At 40.1% G+C, this 26930-nt stretch overlaps 1 protein-coding gene and 1 long non-coding RNA gene across 2 annotated transcripts; one reads left to right on the forward strand and one right to left on the reverse strand.

Annotated features, from left to right (window-relative positions):
* On the forward strand, positions 1–14400 carry LOC116269487. The gene is made up of 3 exons (XR_004177065.1): positions 1–230; positions 10921–11077; positions 14175–14400. It is a non-coding gene; the product is annotated as an uncharacterized LOC116269487 (long non-coding RNA).
* PTCHD3 (patched domain containing 3) lies at positions 7655–25716 on the reverse strand. Its single transcript, XM_031652427.1, is given in 4 exon segments — positions 7655–10199; positions 13762–13907; positions 23294–23415; positions 24638–25716. Coding segments are annotated over 4 exon segments (2784 nt in total). The 5' UTR covers positions 25646–25716; the 3' UTR covers positions 7655–8691.
* Between the last annotated feature and the right edge of the window lie 1214 nt (positions 25717–26930).

Here is a 26930-nt window from a genome sequence, read left to right on the forward strand (position 1 = left end):
GATAGGCCAGAGCTGGGATTGGACCTCTTTGGGATCTGCTGTGGGATGGAGGCTGGAGAGCCCAAATCGAAGAATCAGAGGGGCACTTTGTTTTCCAACAGGTTTCAGCACAGACGGGACAGTTACCTGACGGCAGCAGGAGCTGAGACCAGGCCTCCTTGGAATGTGCTGTGAGACAGAAGTTGGCAAAACTACCGGGGAAGCTCAGGCTCTTGGGCTGTGAGATATGGGTGAGTGTCCCTCTGGGTCCTTGCGTGGGCAGTTCTGAGCTGGGCCTCAGCTGAGGGGGGCTAGAGCTGAGCCACAGAGCAACTTTCAGGTTCACTGCCGGAACTGATGTCAGCAGGCAGGTGAGCCTTTCCATCAAGATCCTAGTATGTACAATTCCTCCTGGACTTTTGGAAGACGATTTTGGTTGCAGGCTCAAGGTCAAACAGGGCTGTAGTCAAGGCCCTTCTGGGACTGGGCCATTTCTGTGCTAGAACTTGGGAGCACACTCAGTGGATTAGCTACCTGACTGTTGGTCTACAATCTCAAAATGACCCTCATAGGTCTTGGGATCAGCTGGGGTTTCACAAACTCCAACCTGAATAATGAGGCTCCTGCAGAGAGACTTTTGACTGTGAATAGGTATAGAATCTTTATTGGGGGATAGGAGCACGTTACCTTCTATTCCACCATCTTACTAGTGTCCAATTATACTTCTTTTAAAACACTTTTAAATGCTTGCCCTAGAGTTTGTAACACGCATTTACAATGAATACAAGTCTACTTTCAAATAACATCATTCTACTTCACTGGTAGTGAAAATATCTTGTAAGAGTAACATATTCCTAATTCTGTCCTTCATTCCTTTAATCATTTCTGCTATTTGTTTCACTTACGTATAAGCTATAATTGCCAAATAGATTGTTGCTATTTTTATTTTGAACAAATTGTTATCTGTTCAATCAGATAAGAATAAAAAATAAAAATTTTCATTTTACCTTCACTTATTCCTTCTACAGTGTTCTTCCTTTCTTTACGTAGATATGAGTTCCCGACCTATATCATTTTCCTCCTTTCCAAAGAACATTAAGATTTCTTGCAAGGCAGGTCTACTGCCAATAAATCCCCTCAATTTTTGTCTCTTTCACTTTTGAAGGATAATTTTGCAGGATACAAAATGCTAGGTTGGTGTTCTGAACTCTCAACACTCTAAATATTTCATGCCACTCTCTTCTTGCTTGGATAGTTTCTGAGGATGAGTTGAATGTAATTCTTATCTTTACTCCTCAATAGGTAAAGTAGTTTTCTTCTTTAGATTCTTTCATGTTTTTCTCTTTGTTTTTCTCATGTTTGAATATGAGATGCTTGGTGTAGTATTATTATTATAATTACTGATATTGTTCCTGTTTGGTATTCTCGGAGCTTTCTGGGTCTGTGGTTTGGTGTCTGACATCAATTTGGGGAGATTTTAAGTCATTATCGCTTCAGCAATTTCTTCCGTTCCCTTCTCTCTTTCTTCTTCTTCTGGTATTCTCATTATACATGTCTTACAACTTTTGTAGTTATCCCACAGTTCTTTGACAGCCTGTTCTTTTTTTCCCCCAGTCTTTTTTTTCTTTGCTTTTCAGTTTGAAAGTCTTATGGATATATCCTCAAGCTTAGAAATTCTTTCCTCAGCTGTGTCCAGTCTGTCAATAAGCCTACTGAGGGCATTCTTCATTTCTGTTACAATTCCATTTCTTTTGGATTATGTCTTAGAATTCCATGTCTGCTTACATTACTCTTTTATTCTTGCATGTTTTTGTGAAGCAGGTTTACTGTGTACTGGTTTATCAAGTCGTCTGAGTCCAGTGAGACAGAACGTACTCATATGCAACAAGCTACATTAAGTGGATTTATTACTTGTGGATAGGCAACAAGGGACAGCAGACGCCTGGGATTCATTGTGAGTCAGTCCTCCCAAGGCTCAGAAAGCTTCTCGGGATGGATGAAGCCTTAACTGTGAGTGCCTTACTTGTACTGCAGCTGAGGGACTCCAGAAAGCAACTCACCCTGGGTTTTATATCCCAGGGGCAACATTGGGGTATAAAAGCTGTAGCCCTTGGCTGCATATAACATCCCTTTCCTCATTTGATTGTTCCACATTGAGCTGAAGCATTGATGGACATTCTGTTTTTAGAATGGGGCTGGAATGAGCCTGAGCTATTCTGGCAAACTCCCCCTCATCTCAAGGTGTTGCGTTCCCAGCACATACTACAGTTCTTCTTAAGTACTATGAGGGAGTAAGGGAAGAGGAAGAATGGGGTGACAAGGACACCTAGAGAACTGTCCTGCAGTGCACCTCACCTCACTTCCACAAGATATTACCCTTAGCAAAACCAGTCCATATCATATGCTCACCAACCATATGTCCAGATCTGGAGGTGGAGGTTTGTCTCATCAGATTCATGTAACATCTTGACTGACACATCTTCGTTCAGTGCAACACCTTTGGGCCATAGCCAGAATACATTTCACTAGGCTCAGGAGGACTACAACCACAAGCATGACCAAGCCTTCCTGGAGTAGTGACCTAGCCCAGAATCCAAACAATCTAGCTAAGAAGTTGCCAAAGAGGTGAAAGAGGAATTCTTCAGGTGTTTCCACTGTCTGTGGCCAGTGAACCTGCTTCTGAATCTTCTTCACTTGTGTTTCCACCATACCTGTGGTGTTAATCCAGGTACGGCAGGCAGTACTGCCAATTGCATGCACTCCTCCCAGTTGGATTAAAAGAAAGTCTAGATAACTTCTGTCATCTGAAACAGCCTTCCTGAGGGAGCTGAGGGATGTCTGCTGGGCGGTCAAGGCAGTGACAGTGGAGGAAGCCATATCTGCCATGGTCAGGGACAGATTTCTTATCACTTTTTCCTGAGCACTGACTCTGATGCATGGTCTCAAAGATCTCATAAAGGACATAAGCCCAGAGTCAGTTCTACCTCCTGGAAGGTTCCTAGTAAGTCTGGTGTATGGCTTTGGGCTGCAGGCCCAAATGGGGGCATCTCATTATTCCTAGGGGTGGTATCTTGGGGTACCCCCAGCATATGCAACATGCAAGATCCCTCTGTCTGACAGATTTTCAGGCATGACAATGCCCATCCTGTGGGTTACTGCCAGACCATCTGCAGAGAAAGATGTAGCCCTCAGCTGTACATAACATCCCTTTCCTCATTTTATTGTTCAATGGCCCATACATAGGGATAGATGCACTGGCTTTCACCAACCAAGTCCGATTGATGGCATAGTTGCATGAGCTCAGTTTCTTCCATACAATATTGTTCATGAATCCTACACAGAGGGCTAGTGGTAGTCTAGTCTTTGCTTTCATTATCACTACTGGGACAGTTCTAGTCCATGTAATCAAAGGAGTGTGTCCATGAAAGTACCGCCCACCAAGGTTTTTTTAGTTGCGGTTGTGACATTTTGCCACAGAGTCAGTTAGTAGGGCACTTCCGGTTCCCTGTGTTGTGGCAGGTGCCAGATCCTTGCTCAGTAAGCCATGCTCAGGTGTTATTGCCTTACACTGTGACAATACTCAGGGAATAATGGTTGATACAGTTTGGTTGTGTCCCCGCCCAAATCTTGAACTGTAGCTCCCATAATTCCCATGTGTCATGGGAAGGACCTGGTGGGAGGTAATTGAATCATGAGGGCGGGTTTTTTCCTGTGCTGTTTTCATGATAGTGAATGAGTCTCATGAGATCTGATGGTTTTATAAAGGGGAGTTCCCCTGCACACGTTTTCTCTCTTGCCTGCCGCCATGTAAGACGTGCCTTTCTTCTCTTTCACCTTCTGTCATCATTGTGAGGCTTCCCCAGCCATGGAACTGGAATTCATTAAACCACTTTTTCTTTATAAATTACCCAGACTTGGGTATGTCTTTATTAGCAGCGTGAGAACAGATCAATGGTTTAGTTTACCACTGGCAGGAGAGAATTGCTGTGGTCTGTGACAGGAGGAGGTCCAGGGTGGCAGATCCAACACTTTGTCAGGTTGCCTGCCATGGCCACAGCTTGAAAGAGCCCACCAAAGCCCACCAAAGACACACTCAAGGCTTCTGCTGCCACATCCTTGTGGAAAAGCAGACTGACAGGTTCGTGCCCCACCCCTACCCCTCCCAGGGGGCCCAGGTGTTTCCTACCCATCAGATAAGAATTGGGCTGAGGTGGTATAGTGACCTAGCCTGTCTGTCCCTATCCTGAGGTTGCCACCTCTGAGGGCACCCCTTGCCCTTGCTGCTTAACCCAGACCTTTTGTCCTCATTTGTCCAGTGTAGGAAGAGAAAGCGTGTCCTGTAAAAACTTAATATGCCTGATGACACTGCCCACTTGACTGGAAGGATCAGATGTCCCTAGTGCCCCTAGAGGGACCCTAGCACCCTTGTATTCCTTGGTTTTGTCACCCACCCTTGTGGAATCACATAGAGGGGAGGGGAGGCACCAAGAGGAAGCATTGCCTCCAGATTAGAGTCAGAGAGCCCCCTGTCTGGGGGTACTGGGGCAGCCTGAACTGCAAACCACCCACAGGATATGCTTTCTAAAGTGAAAAAAGAAGAATTGTTGAAAATACGAGGATTTTGCAGGCTCAGGCCAATCAGGCAGCTGCCTGGTCCACCACCACCCTTACCTAGTTCAGTGTTTCTCAACATGTGTTGCAATGCTGTGTTTTCCTTGTGTTTAGTGCCTACATTGCCCTAGTCAGGTGGGGGTACCACCCCACCAGCAGGTTGTCTTGATGTTCTCTCTTCAGTTGCTGTGTGAATCAGCTGTTCCATCATTTAATGGTTTCACTGGCCTGTGCATAATAGGCTGCATAGAAAGGCCATCATATCCTCTGATCATATCCTCTGAAAGTGTAACCTGTGTCATGTTGCTTGGGCAGTGAAGTATGTTGTTTGGTTAATGGGACATCTCACGGAGTATCCAAAAAACATGACATGTTATCTCAAGGGTGGCTATGGTATTCCTAGCGTCCACATGGGTGACATGTATTTGTCCCTTCAAGACAGGAAGCTGTTGGCATAGTCCTTGTCCTCACACAGGGGATCTTTAATAGCCTAGTCACTCAGCCACCATTCTCCTGACAATTTAACTAGGCTGCTGGCAATGGCCCATGAAAATGTAGCAATATGGTGGTAGGGGTGACCTGCTTGGCCATCATCACTGCAGGTAGTTTGGCCGGTTGGTTGGAACATCTGTATTCAGTCTGAGTCAAAAGATGGCCATCCACCTTTGCAGCCCAATGAACCCTATCTGCTTTTAGTTTTACAGAGCCATCACTAAATGATGCCATATTTTTAGAAGACATGTGTTTGAATCTTGGGCCCTAGGTAGCTACAGGAAGAGCTACAGCATCCCCTGTGAGCAGCTTAGTCTCTTCTGGGAATACGGCCATTTGTTCATGGAGACTACTAGTGCCACTAGAGAGATCTAGCACCCTGGTATTCCTTGGTCCTGTCCCCTAGCCTTGTGCAATCCCATAGAGGAGAAGTACCCTAGGGAAGCATCGCCTTGGTGAGCATACCCCAAGGGAGCTACAGCATCCCCCTCACTTCCTGCTGGACTGGAGTGATTAGCCAGAGGTTAAAGCTTTGAGTTTTCGCAGCTCTGCATGGCTTTAAAATTCCCAGTATATGGATCACCTGAGGTCAGGAGTTCAAGACCAACCTGGCCAACATGGCAAAACCCCATCCTTACTAAAAATATAAAACTTAGCTGGGCGTGGTGGCGCCCGTCTATAGTGCCAGCTACTCAGGAGGCTGAGGCAGGAGAATCGCTTGAACCTGGGAGGCAAAGGTTGCAGAGCGCCAAGATCACTCTATTGCACTCCAGCCTGGGTGACAGAGTAAGACTCTGTCTCAAAGCCAAAAAAAAAAAAAAAAAAAAATCCCAGTATATAAAGGTGCTTTTGAATGCCTTAATTTGACAAAGAAACTGTTGGCCCAGCCTATCCTCCCTGGCTTATAGGGCACTATTAAATACCTCAACAGTAATGTTTTGCCCCTGATGCTTGTGGGCTGTTCATTTGGCTTACGATGTTTTAAGGAAATTCTTGCTAACTTTTCACCATGAGTGAGTTCTGGGGAAGGTAAAACAAGCATAAGTGCTTTGTGTCAGTCTTCTGATAGCTCGTAGACATGTTTAAACAGACAAACTCTCTGTGAATGAGGTCTTTTCTCCCTCTGGAACTAGGAATCTGGGTCCCACACCTGGTAGGAATGAATGTAGGCTACTTTTTTTTGTTTGTTTTTGAGACGGAGTCTTGCTCTGTCACCTAGGCTGGAGTGCGGTAGTGCGATCTCAGCTCACTGCAACCTCTGCCTCCCAGGTCTTAAGTGATTCTCCTGCTTCAGTCTCCGAGTAGCTGGAATTACAGGTGTGCATGCCACCAGGCCTGGCTGATTTTTGTATTTTTAGTAGAGATGGGGTTTCACCATGTTGGCCAAGCTGGTCTCGAACTCCTGACCTCAGGTGATCCACCCCCCTTGGCCTCCCAAAGTGTTGGGAATTACAGACCTGAGCCACCCTGCCTGGCCTAGGCTACCTTTTTAGGACCACCATCACTATCAAGCCAGGGAGGGGGGTGTGAGACAAAGGCAAATAAAAATGCCATAAAGTTTTCCCACCATTTTTAAGTTGCTTTTTTTCTGATTTGGTGTCCACTTGGTTGGTGTAAACCTTGGACCATTTTTCAGAGTTTAATTAGAATCTTTTCTAACAGTTTTTGCTTTTTTCAATTTTTTTTTTAATTTTTGTGGTGAAATGGGCTCTCAGAGCTACATTCTACCCCGTTTATGCTGACATCACCCCAAATATTTTTGGTGAGGAAAAGAAACTAATTTGTAATTGACGTCTAGGAGAGAGAACTAAGGAGCGGGAGCCACTGATTGCAAAACAGGAAAAACATGACTAAAGCCTTTAGGCAAGATCATATTTAAATAGCTAACATTTCTAATCATTAATAAAACTTCTACACTGTTGCTGTTTTTCACTTTTCCCATCCCATTGGTGTGACGAGTTAAATTCAAGGCCCAAAACCAACAAGTTCCAGGGTAAAAGTGAATTGCTTTGTTACAGTATAGTTTTATTATGATGAATACCTTCTTTAAAAAAACAATATTGGTTTATAGAGTTTAAGATAAAAAAGTAACAAAGTGTTGGTATGGTGGCTTACACCTGTAATCCCAGCAGTTTGGGAGGCTGAGGCAGAAGAATTGCTTGAGGCCAAGAGTTCAAGACCAGCCTGGACAGCACAGAAAGACCCTGTCTCTTAAAAAAAAATTAAAACAAAAAATTAGTCAGATGTAATGGCATGACTGTATTCCCAGCTACTCGGAGGCTGAGACAGGAGGATCACATGAGCCCGGGAGTTTTGGGTGCAGTGAGCTATGATCACACCACTGCACTCCAGCTTGAGTGACAGGGCGCAAATCTGTCTGGAAAAAAAAAAGAAAAAAAAAGAACATAACAAAGATAAACTTTGAAATCAGAAAGATTAATAAAAATCAAAGTGGATAACATACACAGCCTAATTTCAGTAATTAATATAAAGCTTCAGTAATGAAGGCAGTGTGGTGGTACTGGGCTTAGAGCAGACCAACAGATCAATGGCACAAAATTAGAACCACACATAAATTGTCAACTGATTTATTTTTTATATAGATGCCAAGTTAATCCTATCCTGAAGGACAGTCTTTTCACAAATGATGCTGAGACAAATGGGCAGCTTTTATGAGAAGGAAACGGACCTCTATCCATACGGCCCAACAAATACATGTGTATGGATCACAGGCCTAAATGTAAAATCAAAACTACTAGCTTAGAGGAGAAAACATAGATGACTTTATTTGTAACCTTGGAGTAGTCAGTGTATTTCTTAGGATAAGAAAGCACTAACCATGAAAAAATATGATAAATTGGATTTATAAACTTTAAAAATTTTTTACCAAAATATACCATGAACAAAATGTGTAGAAAAGCCTTTGGATGGAAAAATAAATGATAAGATATATTTTCACATATGAATGCATGTAGCAAGTACAATGAAAACAATATTCCATTTATAGTATGAACTATACATACAGTAGTTGAATTTCAGGTATAAATATAAAGTAAAGGGAAAAAATAACAGAAAAGTTGTACCTTGTACTTGGTTGTAAAGACTGTAAGAAAGATAACACTTCCTAATTTAGTGAAGATATTTTAACATAAGACTAATTAATTTTTATCAGTATATTTTAAATAATAATTTAAAATGGGATTTCCAAGTCAAGGAAACATGCCCTTGTTTTTAGTTTGTTGACCAATTTTTTTTTTTTTTTTTCTGAGACGGAGTCTCACTCTTCTCACCCAGGCTGGAGTGCTGTGGCATGATCTCAGCTCACTGTAACTTCTATCTCCCAGGTTCAAGCGATTCTCCTGCCTCAGCCTCCCAGGTAGCTGGGATTATAGGTGCACGCCACCATGCCTGGATAATGTTTGTATCTGCAGTAGTGACAAGGTTTCACCATGTTGGCCAGGTTGGTCTTGAACTCTTGACCTCAGGTGATCCACCCACCTTGGTCTCCCAGTAGTTTGTTGACTATTCTTAATAGTGCATTTAAAAAAATCAGATTGGATTGGGGCAATGAGGAATTATAGAATTGGTCTTTGATTTGTTAGTGGATATTCAAATAAACCTTCCAAAAAAGGTTAAGAATACTGGAATAAAAATTAGGCCATGAGCTGCCCCGAATACCGTAACAAGAAACATAATCTTAAAAAATGTTCTGAAGATGTATGCTTTCGCTGAAGCTAAAACACACACCCCTAATATTGTTGAAATTGCACTTTGTAACACCGGGTAGCCTAGAAGATATAATGCCTCAATTGATTTTTGGTTTACTGAGGGCTGAGAACTAGAAATAAATGCAGAGGAAATGTGTGCAGAAAAATTGAAAGAAAACCCTATAGAAATGACAAGATTAATCATGGATATGGAATCAAGATTGATTTTCCATAACGCCATGAAACCCGTTACTCCTACAATCATAGAACCAATAGCAAAAGTCACCCACAAGGAACAAAATGGACAAGGGATTAACAATAAGGAAACAATGAATATAGCTGCTGATGCAACCAATACATTTCGAACAGTGTTTTCTATTATTGCAGCATATTGATCAAAATACATAAATGCCTGGTTATATACTATTAAGGGAATTTGACAGTCTTCAGCTATGAGTCGTAATTGGAATAACATTATTTTCTTTTTGGTTGAGGAAGAAACACCTGTTGTCTGAATGAAGCCCCGGGAAGAAATGATTTCATTTGATGATGAAATATTAATATCATGCTGAAAATTTGGAAAATTGCTTAAAAAATCAGGAATATTGTTCATAAAAGTATTCTTATCATTAGGATCTTGGCTGTTACCTTTTAAATATTGCACATATGCATCTAACCAAAACTCTGTAAGAGTTTTATCTACATAGACATATTTTTCAAAATTTTTAATACAATTTTCCAGTTTTTGCCTAACGTCTTCATTCCAGTAGTCAACTTTTTTAGTAACAATAACCATAACCCTGGGACCATAATCTGAAAAATAATCTTCCTCTACTTTAAAATATGGTGTAATGTAGGAATCGTCACTTGCCAGATTTCGAAGGTCTAAACCTTTCTGCACATGGAAACACCCACATATACTGCTTATGATGTACAAAATGTATACAAAGACGACAAAATACTTGGACTTACTGCTTGTGAGAAAGGGGCCAAAATAGTCTCTAAAAAACAAATTCATTGGATGGACATAAGTTCCATGTTCATCTGGGACAGAACCACATGGGCAACAGCAGCACTTTTTAAATGAGGACCATTTTGGGTCAGCCTTTTGCAACCAGCGTAGGTAGACTACTTCTCTTTTACCATCCAAGGCCATAAATGCTCCAAAACAGGTGATGCTATAAAAATAGCAAAATAACAGGGTCGTTCCTGTATAGATGCAAAAACATTGTACGGACCTAAAAGAGCTCATAACCCCTGTATAGAAGGCCAGGATGTTAGTGATGGTGGTGATTGTAATAGACACTGCCACTTTTTAATAGACATTGGACATCCGCTCTGGTATGTCATCTGCAAGTCTGGTCTTATGCCAGGCAGAAATCATGATAAACATGTTATCGACCCCAACACCTGTAACAAAAAAAAAGAAAGAAAAAAAAAGAAACAGAATGTTCATCTTCATACATATTACTATCCATTAAAAATTAAACAGCTTGGTTCAAACCATTTTCTTTTTCTATATCTTAAGATTTTATTTATCTTGTCCAACCCTCTGATTAAATACTACCTTCTCTGTGATGTTTTCCCTGGTTGCCTCTGACTTTACAACAGAACTCATCACTCCTTCCTTTGTAATAAGTCTTTGCTTTGTACATACTCCTATTATACACGTAGCGCAGTATACTCTACTCTTTGCTTAGGGTGTTTCCATGATGAGGTCAGGAAACCTGGCTAGATGGGTATCAGTCAAAGCAGCATTGGCAATGTGTGTCTTTGATTCCAATAGATTGCTTGAGGGATCATTTTCTCTTGTAAGATATTTCATGCTCATGTACAGACACATCCAGCCAACATTCTGTTGCTTGAAACATAAGCTGGACTTAATGTGTTCTACAGTGAGCATCTGGCTATCTCTGTGGTATGATTTGAGAGGCACCACATAGTTTATAGACACGCACAGGCACATACACAGATATAGTTTTTCTGCTAGTTTGTTTCTGATACCTAGGACGTTGGTATTCAAATTCCACTTGCCCAGTTCATTGTAATGAGATCAGAAATATGTGTCAAGGTAAATCTTAAGAATTCTTTACATATTAATGCCTACTAGATAATTAGTTCCTTTCCTCAGTGATATTTCAGATTGGTTGGAATAGGAGAACATCAGAGAATTTTCAAGTCATGACTGAAGCCTGGGAAAGGGGATTACCAAAAAAAAAGGAACTGGAAAGGGCAGCATGAGCATGTTGCAGATAAATTTCACCTCCCTCCAACCTCCTACCAGACATGTGAGTAATGAATTGCGTTATGACAATAGGATAGCTATGATAACAATAGGTGATGGGAATTTTTCAGCTCCATTATAATCTTCTGGGATTACCATTGTATATGTGGTCTGCTTTGTATATGCAGTCTATCTTTGACCCAAACGTCGTTATGTAGTGAATAACGGTATAAGAAAAAAATATTTGACTTTTCAATTAATCAAGGGAAGCAAATTAAACCACAGGTGAGACACTTGGTTTTCTTATTAATCAATATTAGCAAGACTGAGAATTTCTGGAGGGTTTTCTGCAAATGAAGACACTCAGTCCACTATGGAGAAATGGAAATTGGCACACAATTTTTCAGTCCAAGTTTGCAACAAAGCAAAAGACTTAAAAAGGGAATACCTTTGACTGTCAATCCTACTTCTAGGAATTTGTCCTAATTGGACACATGCTCAAAAGTAGAACAAGTATGTTCATTTTGGTGTAATTTATAATAGGAAAATATCGAAAACGACATAATCCCATAACGGTATGAGATTGGGCAAATCAAACATAGCGTTAGATTGGAGTCATATTCAGTCTTTTTAAAAAGAGGTAGATATTTAATGTTAAACGAAAATTTCTTGTTATAAAATAAGATGTTTGAAATGGGGAGATAGCTACATGTGTATATTTGCACAGAACGAATTCTGGATGGATATACATAGAGATATTGGCAGGAATTATCCCTGTAGGGTGGAATTACAGTTGTTTTCCATTTTTCTTTGTATTTTTGGTAAGTTCAGAATTTATTTTACAGTAAGCATGAGAAAATAAAGATGTTTATATTTTGGAAAGTAAGCATCTTGGAAAAACTAATACTTCGTTTTCTGGGGGAGATAGTGAGTTGTGTACTGGATATTAGCTTATTTATTCTAGCTTTTCAAGGCATACCTTCCTCGTACGCACTCACACCTAATCATCCAGTGTACCCCACAGCCATAAATAACTATAGTTAAGACGTATATAATTGATTTAATGTAAGCCATTTTGTAGAGTTTGCATGAAGGCCTAGGACTTTCTTGTATACTACTGTAGACTTTATAAACACTGGATACTTAGGCTACACCACATTTATTTTAAAATATCTTTTTCTTTCTTCAATAATAAATTAACCTTAGCTTACTGTAACTTTATTATTTTATAAACTTTTAAGTTTTTAAAAATTTTTTTGGCTTTTTGTAACACAGCTTAAAACACAAAAACATTGGACAGCTATACAAAATATTTTCTTTACTTATATCTTTAATCTATAAGCCTTTTTCTATTTTAAAAAATTTTTATTTTTTTTTTTACTTTCTAAACTTTTTATTAAAAACTAAGATACAAAAACACATATGAGCATAGTAGTGCGTGCCTGTAGTCCCAGCTACTCAGGAGGCTGAGGTAGGAGAACTGCTCGAACCCAGGAGCCGAGATTGAGCCACTGCACTTCAGCCCGGGTGACAGAGTGAGGCTCCATCACAAAAAACAAACCAAAACCCACACACATTAGCCTAGGCCTTCATAGGGTCAGAATCATCACTATCATTGTCTTCCATCTCCACATCCTGTCCCACTGGAAGGTCTTCAGGACACGTGGAGTTGTCTGCTACGATAACAATGCCTTCTTCTGAAGTATCTCCTGAATAACCTACATGAAGCTAGTTTACAGTTAACTATTCTTTTCATAAGTTAGAGTACACTCTAAAATAATGACATAAAATTTAGCATAGTGAATATATAAAGCAGTAACAATTGTTTATTAAGTATTATGTTGTGTACATAATTGTATGTGCTATACTTTCATAAGACTGGCAGAGTTTGTTTACACCAAGATATAAGGAAAGAAAATATTATTGTACAGCTCTCCAATGTGTTTGTGTTTTAAGCTGTGTTATCACAAAAGTCAAAAAGTGTAAAAAATCTTTAAAGTTTATAAAATAATGAAGTTGCAGTAAGCTAAGGTTAACTTATTATTGAAGAAAGAAAACTACATTTTAAATAAAGGTAGCAATAGCTTAAGTGTCCAGTGTTTATAAAGTCTGCAGTAGTGTACAGGAATGTCCTATACCTTATGTTCACTCAACATTTATTCACTGACTTACCCGGAGCAACTCTCATTCTTGCAAGCTCCATTCGTGATAAGTACCCTGTACAGGTGGACCATTTTTTATATTTTCTACCATATTTTTACTGTACCTTTTCTATGTTTAGATATATTTAGACATACAAATACTTACCATCGTGTGACAGTTACCTATAGCATTCAGCATAGTAACATGCCGTACAGGACTGCAGCCTAGGAGTAGGAGGCCAGCATAGCCGAGGTGCATTGTAGGATATACAATTGAGGTTTGTGTAAGTACACTCTAGGAAGTTTACACAACGACAAAATTGCCTATGGAAGCATTTCTCAGACCCTCAATGTTAAGTGATACATTACTGTATTTTTAGTGATTCGTATTTTGTTTTTACATGTGAACTGCTGTTCACGTACATGGTCTGTTTTTCCATTAGGATACTCGATCTTTCCACCTCTAGAGATATCCAGTTCAATTTCATTTCCCTGTTTCCTGGCACCTCATTTGTGAACTGTAGAGCCACCTCAATACAATTCTTTCCCTTATATCCCCTACCCTGCCATATACACAGTGTGTAGCCTCCCGTTCGGTTTTACTCACCTAGAATAAGAAATGACGAATTGGCAACTATGATGACAAATGGCACCCCAATGAGCAACAGCAGGCCAAAGCCGCTCACCACTGCCAAGAAAGCAGAAATCACTCCGAAGGCTGCAACACACATTTTGTTTCGTATGCAGTCCAACCTGCAAAGTTGGAGGGAAAAATCATAGAATTTGTGGTGGCAGCTTTCATCGATGGATAACATTTTTGACTTGGACACGTAGTCAAAAATCTCTAAGGCAATAATTTCCACACGTATCTTCTGGAGACCTTTAATTCCCAGGGACAATCTCAGACCAATTAAAAATAAATAAATAAATAAATAAATAAAAGGAAAGAAAGGGAGCAGAAAAGTTAGAAATCTGTAAATCTGTACTTCTACCAACTTTCCTACATGTGATTCTTTGCAGCCAGCCAAGCACCAAGTCACTGACTGGCATTTTGGAACCACAAAGAAGTACTAAAACACTGCTAATGGCTAATTCCACTCTGATCTTCAGAAGGGTGTGAATGGAATATAACAGGTAATGAAGAGCAAACTGTACTAGAGAAAGAACATACAAGCAGTTATCTTTTCACCTATTCTTGATCTCTAACTAGCCACAACACAACATTAAATACCTCCTGTATTTCAAAGCTACTACAATGTGTATTGTTGTTAACATACAGTAGGAAAGTCTTCTTTCAAGTTACTTTCAGAATTCTTCTCTACTGGTGAAGTGGATTCTGTGGAAAAGTTGCTACGAATTTGGAAAAAATTAAAATTATTTTAATTGACCCAATCTGTGCCTGTTTCCTTGGCAAACCAACAGGAATGGGACTATATACAGAATATTTTAAAGTATGATTCAGTGCTTTACCTCCTCAACAACCATAACGTTACCTTTTAAAATATTGGCAACAACCTCTGGTTTTAGATTTTACTTGTTAAAAATTGCTTCAGAACAAATGACTGATACCTGCATTCAGATATTCTAGTGGGGGAGAGAAACTAACTTGGGAATTAAAGTCTAGGAGCTGAGGAACTGGAACCACTGGTTTCAAAACAGCAGGAACATGACTAAAGACCTGCAGGGGAGATCACATTTAAATAGATAAAATTCTTCTTGCTAATAAAATGCCTGTACTGTTATTGTATTTCACTTTTTCTCAACCTGGTAGTATGAATTTAGGTCAGGGCCCCAAGTCAACACACATACACATATAAATTCCAGGGCAAAAGTAAATTGTTTTGTTATAATAAAATCTCTTATTATAATTCTTTTTTCTTTTGAGACAGACTTTTACTCTTTTTGCCCAGGCTGGAGTGCAATGGTGCGATCTTAGCTCACTGCAACCTCTGCCTCCCAGGTTCAAGTGATTCTCCTGTCTCAGCCGCCCAAGTAGCTGGGATTACAGGCATGCGCCACCACACCTGGATAATTTTGTATTTTTAGTAGAGATGGAGTTTCACCATGTTGGCCAGCTGGGCTCGAACTCCTGATCTCAGGTGATCCGCCTGCCTCGGCCTCCCAAAGTGCTGGCATTACAGGCATGAGCCACTGCGCCCGGCCTATTATAATACATTTTTAAAACAACAATATTGGTTTATAGGAGTTTAAGATAAGAAAGTAAAAGAGATGAATTTCAAAATCAGAAAGATTTTGGATAAAAGGTATATATGACAAGGTTATGCCCATTCCTCCTTTTCTTAGCTGTGAATTTTTCTTAGGATAGGGGAGTGAAGTATAGTATTGATTATAGAGACTTTGGCTAGATATAAATAAAGTTCAGTACTATCTGTGGTTTCAGGCATCCATTGGATGTCTTGGATAGTATTCCTGTGGAAAAGCAGGGTATTACTATACATGAAATAGCATGAACTATAATTAAGTTCAATTTAGAGCATAGGCTTTTGGAAAAGTCTTATTTAAGTGACTTCATTGCAAGACAATAAATATAGAATCCTGAAATATGTTTGAATATGTGTCTTAAATGAGCTAAATGCGTGTATGCAAGGTATAACCTTCATATATGAGTGTGTGTGAGACAGGCAAAATGGGGATAAGTACTAGAACTGTCTAGGAAGCTCCACCCAGAACAGACATAAGAGACCCTCTGTGATAAGGGAAGAGGGGGAGCAAGAGGTGTCCAGGGAACTTATAAAAGCACTTGTAGGCAGCCGGGTGCAGTGGCTCACGCCTGTAATCCCAGCACTTTGGAAAGCCGGAGGTGGGCGGATCACCTGAGGAGTTTGAGACCAGCCTGGCCAACATGGCGAAACCCCGTCTCTACTAAAAATACAAAAATTAGCCGGGTGTGGTGGCGCATGCCTGTAATCCCAGCTACTCAGGAGGCTGAGGCAGGAGAATCGCTTGAACCCAGGAGGTGGAGGTTTCAGTGAGCTGAGATTGTGCCATTGTACTCCAGGCTGGGTGACAGAGTGAGACTCCATCTCAAAAAACAAAACACAAAACACCAAACAAACACTTGCGAGAGGATCAATTTCATATTCAAGACCAGAGAAGACATATGTTAGACTGCCGTGGCAGCATTCGTATCTTAAGAATTTTTCAATTCCATTTCTCCTACTCTTTGAGTATGCTCCAGTCTGTGAACCACTCAGCAAGGTGGATAGTAGGCGAAGTGACAGGAGAGGCCTGGAATATCCCTTTTTCCCTATTAAAGGCTATTCCATGTAGCATGCTCCAGCTAGGAGAGGGGGAAAAACCTTAGCTTCAAATCAAGTTACCACTTTTGTTTATGACATGAACATGAACATGGACATTTTAATTCTGACTGGAGGACTTTTTGTCTTGCTTAAGAATGACCATAACATAGGGACTGCCTGAATTTTCGTGAGGCAGAGGAAGAACTTGCTCTACCTAGTAAACTAACAGGAAACAAAGGGAGACAAAAACACAACTGCTTTATGTTTATACCTTATGAGTCTTGTGTTCAATATGGTGGTTACATAAGCATAGAAGAGTCTTTAGAGACAACTATAAATCATTTTCCAATTCTCTTATTAAATATTTTTCTGCGTTATTGTCCAAATCATTTGTAAAGATATGTAAGAACTGACTAGAATTTGTATTTTCAAAACCAACTATCTATCTAGTAGAAAAGTTTTGTCAAACCAATTATTAGTAACATGTAGACTGAATTTTTTAAATGCTTTATCCTACTAAGTTTAGTAGACTGAATTTTGCGGGGTTTTTTTTTTGTTTCTTTTTAAAGTTTCTTTGTTTCTAAGGGATGTGGTCCTTCTTTCCAGGGTAACAAAATTATGAGGTAGTTTATTGACCCAAAGAGGTCCCCAATGTCTTCACATCCCTTTACCTACTGAGACTTCATCTTTCTTTTCCATACATCTAAATAGTTAAATTATATTATTTGTCCCTAAACCACCTACATGTAAGAATCAGCTAGAGAAATTTCTGAAATATAGATTTCCAGATTTAAACCCCAAGATATTTTAATTTGGTAGGGTGGTGCCTGAGAATATCTGGTTTATGGCTCTCTGGGTGACTGTGACGTAAATTAATTAGAATATAATCTATGGGGTTCCTCCTACATCTAAATTCTGTTGTTTGATGATATCTTTCATATTTTAGTTTGAACTCAAACAAGAACACAAACTACCCTTAATGCCTAGAGAACAATTTTTAAGTGCTTAACAAGGTAAACTGCACATTAGAACAATGGAGACACTTAAGTCAATTAAATTCGAACTTAATTTTTTATGAAGTGAAAAGTACTATTTTAAATTAGTAGAAATAGGACGTGCTTCCTGGTTCCATCAACTTACCTGCCTTCCAAATGGAACAATTAATCGTAATTGATGCAATATGTTAGGTAAAAAAGATATGCCAAATCAAACAAAACTGGCCACAATTTCTTTTACTATTCCATTTGATTAGACACTATTGCTGATGGGAAAAAATGTTTTTAAAAATCACCAGGCTTAAAAAATAAGAGTTTAGCACGGGATGTCAGGAAAAATGGTAGAATAAGAAGCTCTTGTCCTCTCAAAGAATTATCCAAAAAACAAGCAGAAACTGTCAGAAGCAATTTTATGAACCCTGGAAAAAGTGAGAGCAACCAAGCGAGTGATGAACCAAAAAAAAAAAAAAAGGAAAAAGAAAAAATCGCCCCCCTTTCTGGCATGGTGGCAGTGTTAAGGTAGCAGGGGTGTTAAAGTGGCCACAGTCTCAAAAGCAGAGGCAGTATTAAAGTGATGACAGCCTGAGTCCCAGTGTCAGAGTGTTTCACCGGATCTGGAGGGGGAAGAGCGAATTTTACTCAAGAAATATTGTATATGAAAGTTAGCTGGGTGTGGTGGCACATGCCTGTAATCACAGCTACTCAGGAGGCTGAGGCAGGAGAATGGATTGAACCCGGGAGGCAGAGGTTGCAGTGAGTGGAGGTTGCGCCACTGCATTCCAGCCTGGGTGACAGAACAAGACTCCATCTCAAAAAAAAAAAAAATATATATATATATACACACACACACACACACACATATATATAATATGTCTGGCTACACAAAGGACTCATGCAAGGTGCTCCTTTCTGTTTTGCTTAACTCAAAACTCAGGTTGAAAAAGGTGGCAAACATTGCAACCTGAATTAACAACCCTCAGATGGCTAGGGCAAGAGATCACACCCCAAATGTACAAACCACTAAGACAAAAGATGGGGAGCATTTCTCTGAGAATTTAGGACATTGAAAAGCAACTATGCATACTGGGGAATTTAGAAAGTTACTATAAACAGTAACTAACTTGTATGAAGAAATAAAAATATCCAGTAAAAGGAAATGCATAGACAACTATAAAAGCAAGTATTATTGTACTTTTGGTTGTAAATCCACATTTTATTTTCTATAGAAGTTAAAAGACAAATGCATAAAAAAACTGTAAATCTATGTTATAGGGCATACAATATATTAAGGTGTAATTTGTGACAAAGAGGAGAAGAGGTTCTTATATGGTTTTGGATTAAATTGGTATCAATTCAGTACAGACTATTTTAAATTTAGGATGTTATATAAAATCCCCATGGTAATCACAAAGAAAATCTCTAAAAATATCACAAAAGGGGATGAAAAGAGAATAAAAACAGCTCATTAGAAAAATATAAACTAAACATAAAAGAAAGCATAATGGAATGTCACTGTGATAGAAATCTTACCTGGTGCAGTATAATTCCCAAGTGTATTGTATACCAGAAAAAAAAAAAAAAAAAATGCAATGTGGCGGCCAGGCACGGTGGCTCACGCCTGTAATCCCAGCACTTTGGGAGGCCGATGCGGGTGGATCACGAGGTCAAGAGATCGAGACCATCCTGGCTAACACGGTGAAACCCCGTCTCTACTAAAAATACAAAAAATTAGCTGGGCATGGTAGTGGACACCTGTAGTCCCAGCTACTCGGGAGGCTGAGGTAGGAGAATGGCATGAACCCAAGAGGCAGAGCTGGCAGTGAGCCGAGATTGTGCCACTGCACTCCAGCCTGGGCGACAGAGCCAGACTCTGTCTCCAAAAAACAAAAGGAAATGTGGCTAGGCATAGTAGCTCATGCTGCACCCACCAGTGGGGGTGGCTCACAATGTAATCCCACCACTTTGGGAGGTTGAGGTGAGAGGATCACTTGAGGCCAGGAGTTCAAGGTCAGCCTAGGCAACACAGCAAGATCCTGTCTCTACAAAAAATAATAAAAATTAGCCAGATGTGGTGGCAAGTGCCTGTAGTCCCAGCTACTCAGGAGGCTGAGGTGGGAGGATTGCTTGAGTTTAGGAGTTCAAGGCTGCAGTAAGTTACGATTGTGCTGTTCCACAGCAGCCTGGGCAACAGGGAAAGACCCTGTCTGAAAAGAAAAAAGAAATGTGAAAAAAATAAAGCATAATAGAGGAAATGAAGGACAAAAAAGTTATAAGACAGATAGAACATAAAAAAGTTAAAAGTTCTTTCTTGTCAGCAATTACCTTAAATGTAAATAGATTAAACTCTCCAATCAAAAGACAGGTTGGCAGAATGGATAAAACAACATGATCTAACTATATGCTGTTTACAGACTTACTTTATCTCCAAAAATATAAGTAGATTGAAAGTATATAAAAAGATACTCTACACAAATAGTAACCAAAATAGAGCAGGAGTGGCTACACTAACATCAGGCAAAAAAGACTTAGAGACAAAGGAGTACATTATATATTGATAAAAGGGTCAATTCCCCAAGAAGCTATAACAACTGTAAACATATGTGCACTGCATAACAGAGACCCGAAATATATGAAGTAAATATTGACAGAAGTGAAGGGGGGGATAGAGCACTCTACAATAATAGCTGGAGAGGACTAGGCGTGGTGACTTACACCTATAATTTCAGCACTTTGGGAGGCTGAGGTGGGTGGATCACTTGAGGTCAGGAGTTTGAGACCAGCCTGGGCAACATGGTGAAACCCCATCTCTACTAAAAATACAAAAATCAGGTGAGCATGGTGATGCACACCTGTAATCCTAGCTACTCAGGAGGCTGAAGCAGAAGAATTGCTTGAACCTGGGAGGTGCAGGTTACAGTGAGGCAAGATTGTGTCCCTGCACTTCTGCCTGGGTGACAGAGTGAGACTCCATCTCAAAAAAAAAAAAAAAAGCTGGACAATGCAATATACCACTTTCATCAATGCATAAAACATCTGAGCAGAATATCAATAAGAACACAGAGAAATGAACAACACTACAAACCAATTAGACCCTATGGAAATACATAGAAGACTCAACCCAATGACAGCAGAATATACACTCTTCTTTAGTGCCCATGGAACATTCTCCAGGACAGATCATACATTTGACTGTAAAAAAAGTCTGAACAAATTTTAAATGATTGAAGTTATACAGTGTATGTTTTTCTAACCAACAATAGAATAAAGCTAAAAATCAACAATAGAAGGAAAACTGGAATATTAACAAATCTACAAAAATGTAACAATACACTATTAAACAATCAAGGGACATTAGAAAATAGTTAAGAATGAAAATGAACACACAACATAACATAACTTATGGGATACAGTGATAATAGTGCACAGAGGGAAATTTATAGCTGTAAATACTTACATGAAAAAGAAAAAAGATTTCAAATCAATAACTTAACACCTTGTGGAGCTAGGGAAAGGAGGGAAAACCAAACTCAAAGCTAACAGAGGTGTCTTAGTCTGTTCTGCCCACTGTAACAAAATAGACTGAGAAACTTATAAACAACAGAAAATTGCTTCTTACAGTACTAGAGGCTGCGAAATCCAAGGTCAAGGCAAAAGATTTGGTGTCTAGTGACAGTTTGCTCTTTGCTCCATAGATGGTGCCTTCTTGCTATGTCCTTACATGGTGGAAAGCGCTAATAATCTCCCTCCGAATTCTTTTTAAGAGTATCAGTCCCATTCTAATCACTCTCAAAGGCCCACCTCGTATTACTATCACACCAGGAATTAGGTTTCCACATAGGAATTTTGGGAGGACACAAACATTCAGGCCACAGGAAAAAGGAAGGAAAGAGTAAAAATTAGAACAGAGGTGAATACAGAATAGAAAAACAATAGAATGAATCAATCCAAAAGTTGGTTACTTGAAAAGATCAACAAAATTGATTAAATTTTACCTAGTGTCACAAAGAAAAAGAGAAGGCACAAATAACTAAAGTTGACATGAAAGCGGAGACGTTACTACTGACCTTATAGAAATAGAAAAGTTTATAAGAGAATATTATCAAAAACTGTATGTCAACAAACTGGATAACCTAGATGGAATGCATGAATTCCTACAAAAACACAAATGATCTAAACTGACTTAAGGTGAAACAGAAAATCTCAAGACCTGTAACAAAAGATTAAACCAGTAATAAAAAAACTCCCAACAAAGAAAAGTCCAGGACCAGATTTCACTGATGAATTCTACCAAACATCTAAAGTGGAGGTAACAGGAATCCTTCTCAAACTCTTCCAAAAAATTGAAGAGGAGGGAACATTTCTTAACTCACTCTGGGAGACCATCATTACACTGATACAGTGCTAGACAATGACATCATAAGAAAAGAAAACTACAAACCAATAGCTCTCATGAATATAGGTGCAAAAGTCATTAACAAATACCAGTAAGTCCAATCCAAAGCATATTAAAAGGATTATACATCATAGTCAGCTGGGATTTATCCCAGAAAGGTCATTGGGAGAAAGTCAATCAATGTAATATACCATATTTATAGAACAAAGGACAACAACCACATGATCATCTCACTAGATGTTTAAAAGGCACTTGCCAAAATCCAACACCCTTGCATAATAAAAACACTAAAAAACTAGGAATATGAAGGAAAATTCCTCAAAATAGTAAAGACATTTGTAAAAATAGTAAAACTAACATCATGCTCAAGGGTGAAACAATGAAAGCTTTCCTCTAAGATCAGATCAGATCAGAAACAAGACAGAAAAGATGCCCCACTTCCCCATTGATACGCGATGTTGTACTGGAAGTTGTAGCCAGAGCAATTAGATAAAAAAAAAATGTATAAATAAAAAGCATCTAAATTGGAAGGGAAGAAATATAACTCTCCCTCCTCAGAGATCACATGATTGTATACCTGAAAAATACCAAAGAATCCAGAAGAAAACTACTAGAGTTAATAAATTCAGCACAACTTCAGGATACAAGATCAACACCAAAAAATTAGTTGTGCTTCTATACATATGCAATAAACAATCCAAAAAGGAAATTAAGAAAGCAATTCCATTTAAATAGCTCTAAATGAATGAAACACCTAAGAATAATTTTAACCAAGGAGGTGAAGAATCTGCACACTGAAAACTACCAAACAAGGTAAAAGAAACTTAAAAAGACCTAGATAAATGGAAAGATCCTTAGTTCCTGGGTTGGCAGACTCAATATTGCTAAAATACCAGTCCTACTCAAAACAGTCTGCAGATTCAACACAATCCCCATCAAAATTCCAACAGCCATTTCCCCCCAAGAAATAGAGAAGCTGATTCTTAAATTCATATGGAATTGCAAGGAGTCTCGATGATCTATGTAATCTTGAAGAAGAAGAACGAAGCTGAAGGAATCAGTATTATTCAGCCATAAAACGCAATGGGGTTCTGATACATGCTACAAGGATGAACCTTGAAAATACTATGCCTAGTGAAATGAGCCAGTCACAAAAAGACAATTATATGATTCCACTATATGAAACCTTTAGGAAAATTCACAGAGACAAAGTAGATTAAAGGTTAACTGGCACAGGGTGGGGGTGGGGGTGGTGGTGATGGGGGAATTTATTGCAAAATGGTAACAGAGTTCCTGTTTGGGATGATGTAAAATATTTGAAAACAGATAGTTGTGATGGTTGCACGCCAGTGTGGATGTAATTAATGCCACTGAATTGTACACTTAAGAATGGCTAGAATAGCACATATGTCATATATATTATAATATTTTTACCATAATAAAGTATTTTTCATAAAGTAAGAGATTTAAAAACTAATCAAAGCTTTTTACCTAAAGCATGACGCGACTGCAAACAGAATGACGGGAACGTGTGCCAGGTGAAACACAGGGATCGTAGTCTTAGAAGTTGCCTGAAATTCCAGTTGTCTGGAAAGTGATGTAAAGTGGACCACCTGCCACAAAAATATACTCAGATAAATAACTTTTAATTACAATATTTGTGTGTGAGTTACAAAAACTATTGAAACACTTTATTTTAGTGATGAAACAATATGTTAAAATTCAGCAAAAGATAAAAATACATGGATTATGACTTCAGAATAGAGAAAACAATGTCAATTTGCTTCTTTCCACACATCTATAGATTCCTCAAGTTTCTTCAAAATTCAAAGTTTAAATAAAACTCCTGAATAAACAAAATCTGAATTTTATATAAAACTTTGAAATCTTTTTTTTTTTTTTTGAGACAGGGCCCTCAACCTCCCGGGCTCAAGTGATCCTCCTGCCTTGGCCTTACAAATAGCTGGGACTACAGGTGTGTGCCACCACGACTGGCTAACTTTTGTATTTTTTTTGCCAGGTTGCCCCAGCTAGTCTTGAACCCCTGGACTCAAGCAGTCTACCTGCCTTGGTGTCCCAAAATGCTGGGATTACAGGTGGGAGCCGCCACGCCTAGCCTGAAACTGTTTAATCTTGTTCTCATTAATAGCTGCAGAAATTAGCAACTTTTTCTAAATTTGTATTAGGTTGGTGTCTTTTACTATTTCAATTGCATAAATATTTCAGGAGGGCCTGGCCTTTGAAAGCTCTTTCCAGCAGTTGTCTCTTTCACTAGGCTTATTTATACATCTTTATTAATAGAGTTGCAGATCCACCAATAACTGAACAGCTACTATGTACCTCACACTAAGCCAGGGGCTGCTTTGTATGTATCTAACTTGAAAAATGCTAAGCTAGTTATCTTCTTAACACTACAGAACTTTTACTTACAAGACGGTTTGTTTTTTAATCCCAATGAGCTCCAAGCAAGTTTTAGGGCCTCCCCCAAACCAGTGAAGAATTTAACTAAAAGTAGAATATCAGAATACTGTAATTTGATTAGAAACCAAACCCCAAAATTAAACATGAAGATCAATGTCTGTACCGAACAGGCCCATTGGGTGGACGAAAGATTTGTGTTATCGACTAGAATGTTACTCAGGATTCACGATTTCTGGCATCCGTCGGTGTTAAGAAAATTGGATTGAGTACCAAATATGGTAGAGCACACCCAGCCTAGAGGCAAGGGCTCCATAAAGTAGTCAGGAGGTGCTTTTGTTAGGGTTCTGGGAAGCAAGTCTTCCTCGTCCCTCTGACCACCTCCTGGCCTCCCTGTAAACCCAAACCACCAGGTACCTCAATTTTCTTCAAGGCCAAGGTGTTCGTAATGTTGGTAAATTGGTTGAGGAAATGGGTGAGCCACTGCTTGCTCTGCACCCTGTCCTCAGGGTCCTCGGTCTTCAGGTAGTACAGCAGCCGCATGGCTTTGGCCCGCAGGAGTAAGTGGCCCATTCCTAGGCTGCCCCCCAAGATGCGTCCTCCAAAGAAGCCGGTCAGGTAGAGGGGATGCCCGCCTTGGTGGTAGATGGGGAAGGAGATGCTGCTCAGGTTGAGCGTTTTGTCCACCTGCCAGGCGTGCAGGAGCGGGTTGGGGCGCACGCAGAGCGCCGTGTACCTCGCGCACACCTGCTGGTACTGGATCTGGCTTCCGTCTTCCTGGGCCACACGCAGATCCTGCACCGCACCGTCCAGTTTGCTGATTTCTGCAAACGTGGCCGGGTCCAGCAGTGAGTCGCTGTAGGAGACCACCAGAAGCGAGGCGAAATTGGCTTCGGTGCTCCTCCTGGAGGCGGAGAAGCGGTAGGAGTCGTTGGTGGTGAAATGGCCCTGCACGAAGCGCCGCTCCGCCTTGGCCGGGCCCCCCACCGGGGTGTACTGCTCCTCTAGGTCTTCCTCTTCCTCTTCGGGTAGGTACAGGAAGCCGGTGCCCAGCGCCGCTGTCAGCATCAAGGGCGCCAGCAGGAAGATCCAGGGGTGCGCGCCCACCTGCCACCCCAGCCACTGGAAGGCGCGGGACAGCGGCGCCTCTAGGCAGTCGGTGTGACAGCGGTGCCGGTGCCTGCAGATGGCCCTGGGTTCGGGAGTTTCCTCCTCTGGCAGGGGTGCATCGTCCCGCTCCAACGCCGGGGGTCCTGGGGTTTCGGGGGGTCTCGGGGATGCCAGGGGTCCCAGGGGTGGCTGGTTGCCCTCCGACTCCGATTCCTCAGATTTCTGGTACCACTCCGGCCCAGTCGCCGAGTCCTGCTTGGTGAGCTTGGGCTTCTGCTCTGGGCTCGGCCTGGGCTCGGGCTCCACCCGAGGCATTGATTCTTCCTCTAAGGAAGCGCAGGAGGGACAGCAGGTGAAAAGTAGCTGCGGAGATCCCACCAGACGGTTTCCTGGCCCCACCCAACGGTTTCCTGGAGGAATTCTATGGCAGTTTGGCTCCGGCCGCGCGCCGGAAGCGGAGGCTGCATTGGGAGCACGTGTTTTGCCCCGTCGCCCAACTAATCTGAAATGTGTTTGTGGTGTCCCTGGTTTCTCAGGGGTTCTGCACATACAAGGAACGCTTCTTTAAGGTCATCAAATGTGTGCCTATCCTATGGGACTCGCAATTTATTGGGAGAATTTGGGTGTTTCTTCCACGCACACAAATGGTACAGAAATTCCACGTGTCCTGAGTGACAGATTTTACCTTTCTTGGCGTTCACCCAGTAGCAGTTTCGGGTAAGACTTTTGTGAACCTGACGCACTTGACTTAGTTATTATTTTTATTTTCTGTCCGCAAGTGTAACATATACATACATTCTCCTAGTAAAAAGAAGTAAATGCATAGAATGAAAAGTGGGAAAAAAAAATCAAAATCTTGCACTCCCATTCCTCTTGAAAGAAGTGTTAAAAAGTGGGTCTGCATCCTTACCAACCCTTTCTATGCATATACATGCATATCAAAGATATAGCAGATATACCTTTTTCATAAATACTACTGCACTATTCGTGTTATGTAGATTACATTTTTCATCTACAGTGGCAGAAGATTTGAACATGTCAGTGCATATGGATTTATCTTATTTTTTTGAACTGCTCTATGCTTTTCCAATGTATGGATGAAATATAATTTAGCTAGAATCTTATTGATGGACCCATACATTGTTTAGTCATTTGCTTTTATAAACAGTGCTCAGTAAATAAATATCATTTTTTAAACCTGTACATAAGAACCGTATCTGTGAGAAATAATTTTTTAGAGTGGATTCACTAGGCAAAGGATAGGTTCTTTTAAATTTTTAGAGCTATTGAGAAATTAAAATCCAAAGAAGTTGTATTGATTTATACCCTCATAAGCAATATACCAACTTGCCATAGCCTATCCTACAATGTCAGCAAAGTGGTTTGTGCCAGTGGTATCTTACTTTGGTTTAATTTTGAACGTACTACTTAGTATCCTTATCTTTCCTTTTTGAGTGAACTATCATATCTTTTGCATGCCTATTCCATTCAATAGTTTTCCTATTGGATTTTAGGATTTTCTTCTTGATTTGTATGTTCAAGAAATGACCACTTTTCTTGTGGTCAGAGTTACAAGCCTCCCTTCTCCCCTCATTTTTCT

This window comes from Papio anubis, chromosome 11, assembly GCF_008728515.1.
Source record: "Papio anubis isolate 15944 chromosome 11, Panubis1.0, whole genome shotgun sequence".
Classification (NCBI taxonomy): domain Eukaryota; kingdom Metazoa; phylum Chordata; class Mammalia; order Primates; family Cercopithecidae; genus Papio; species Papio anubis.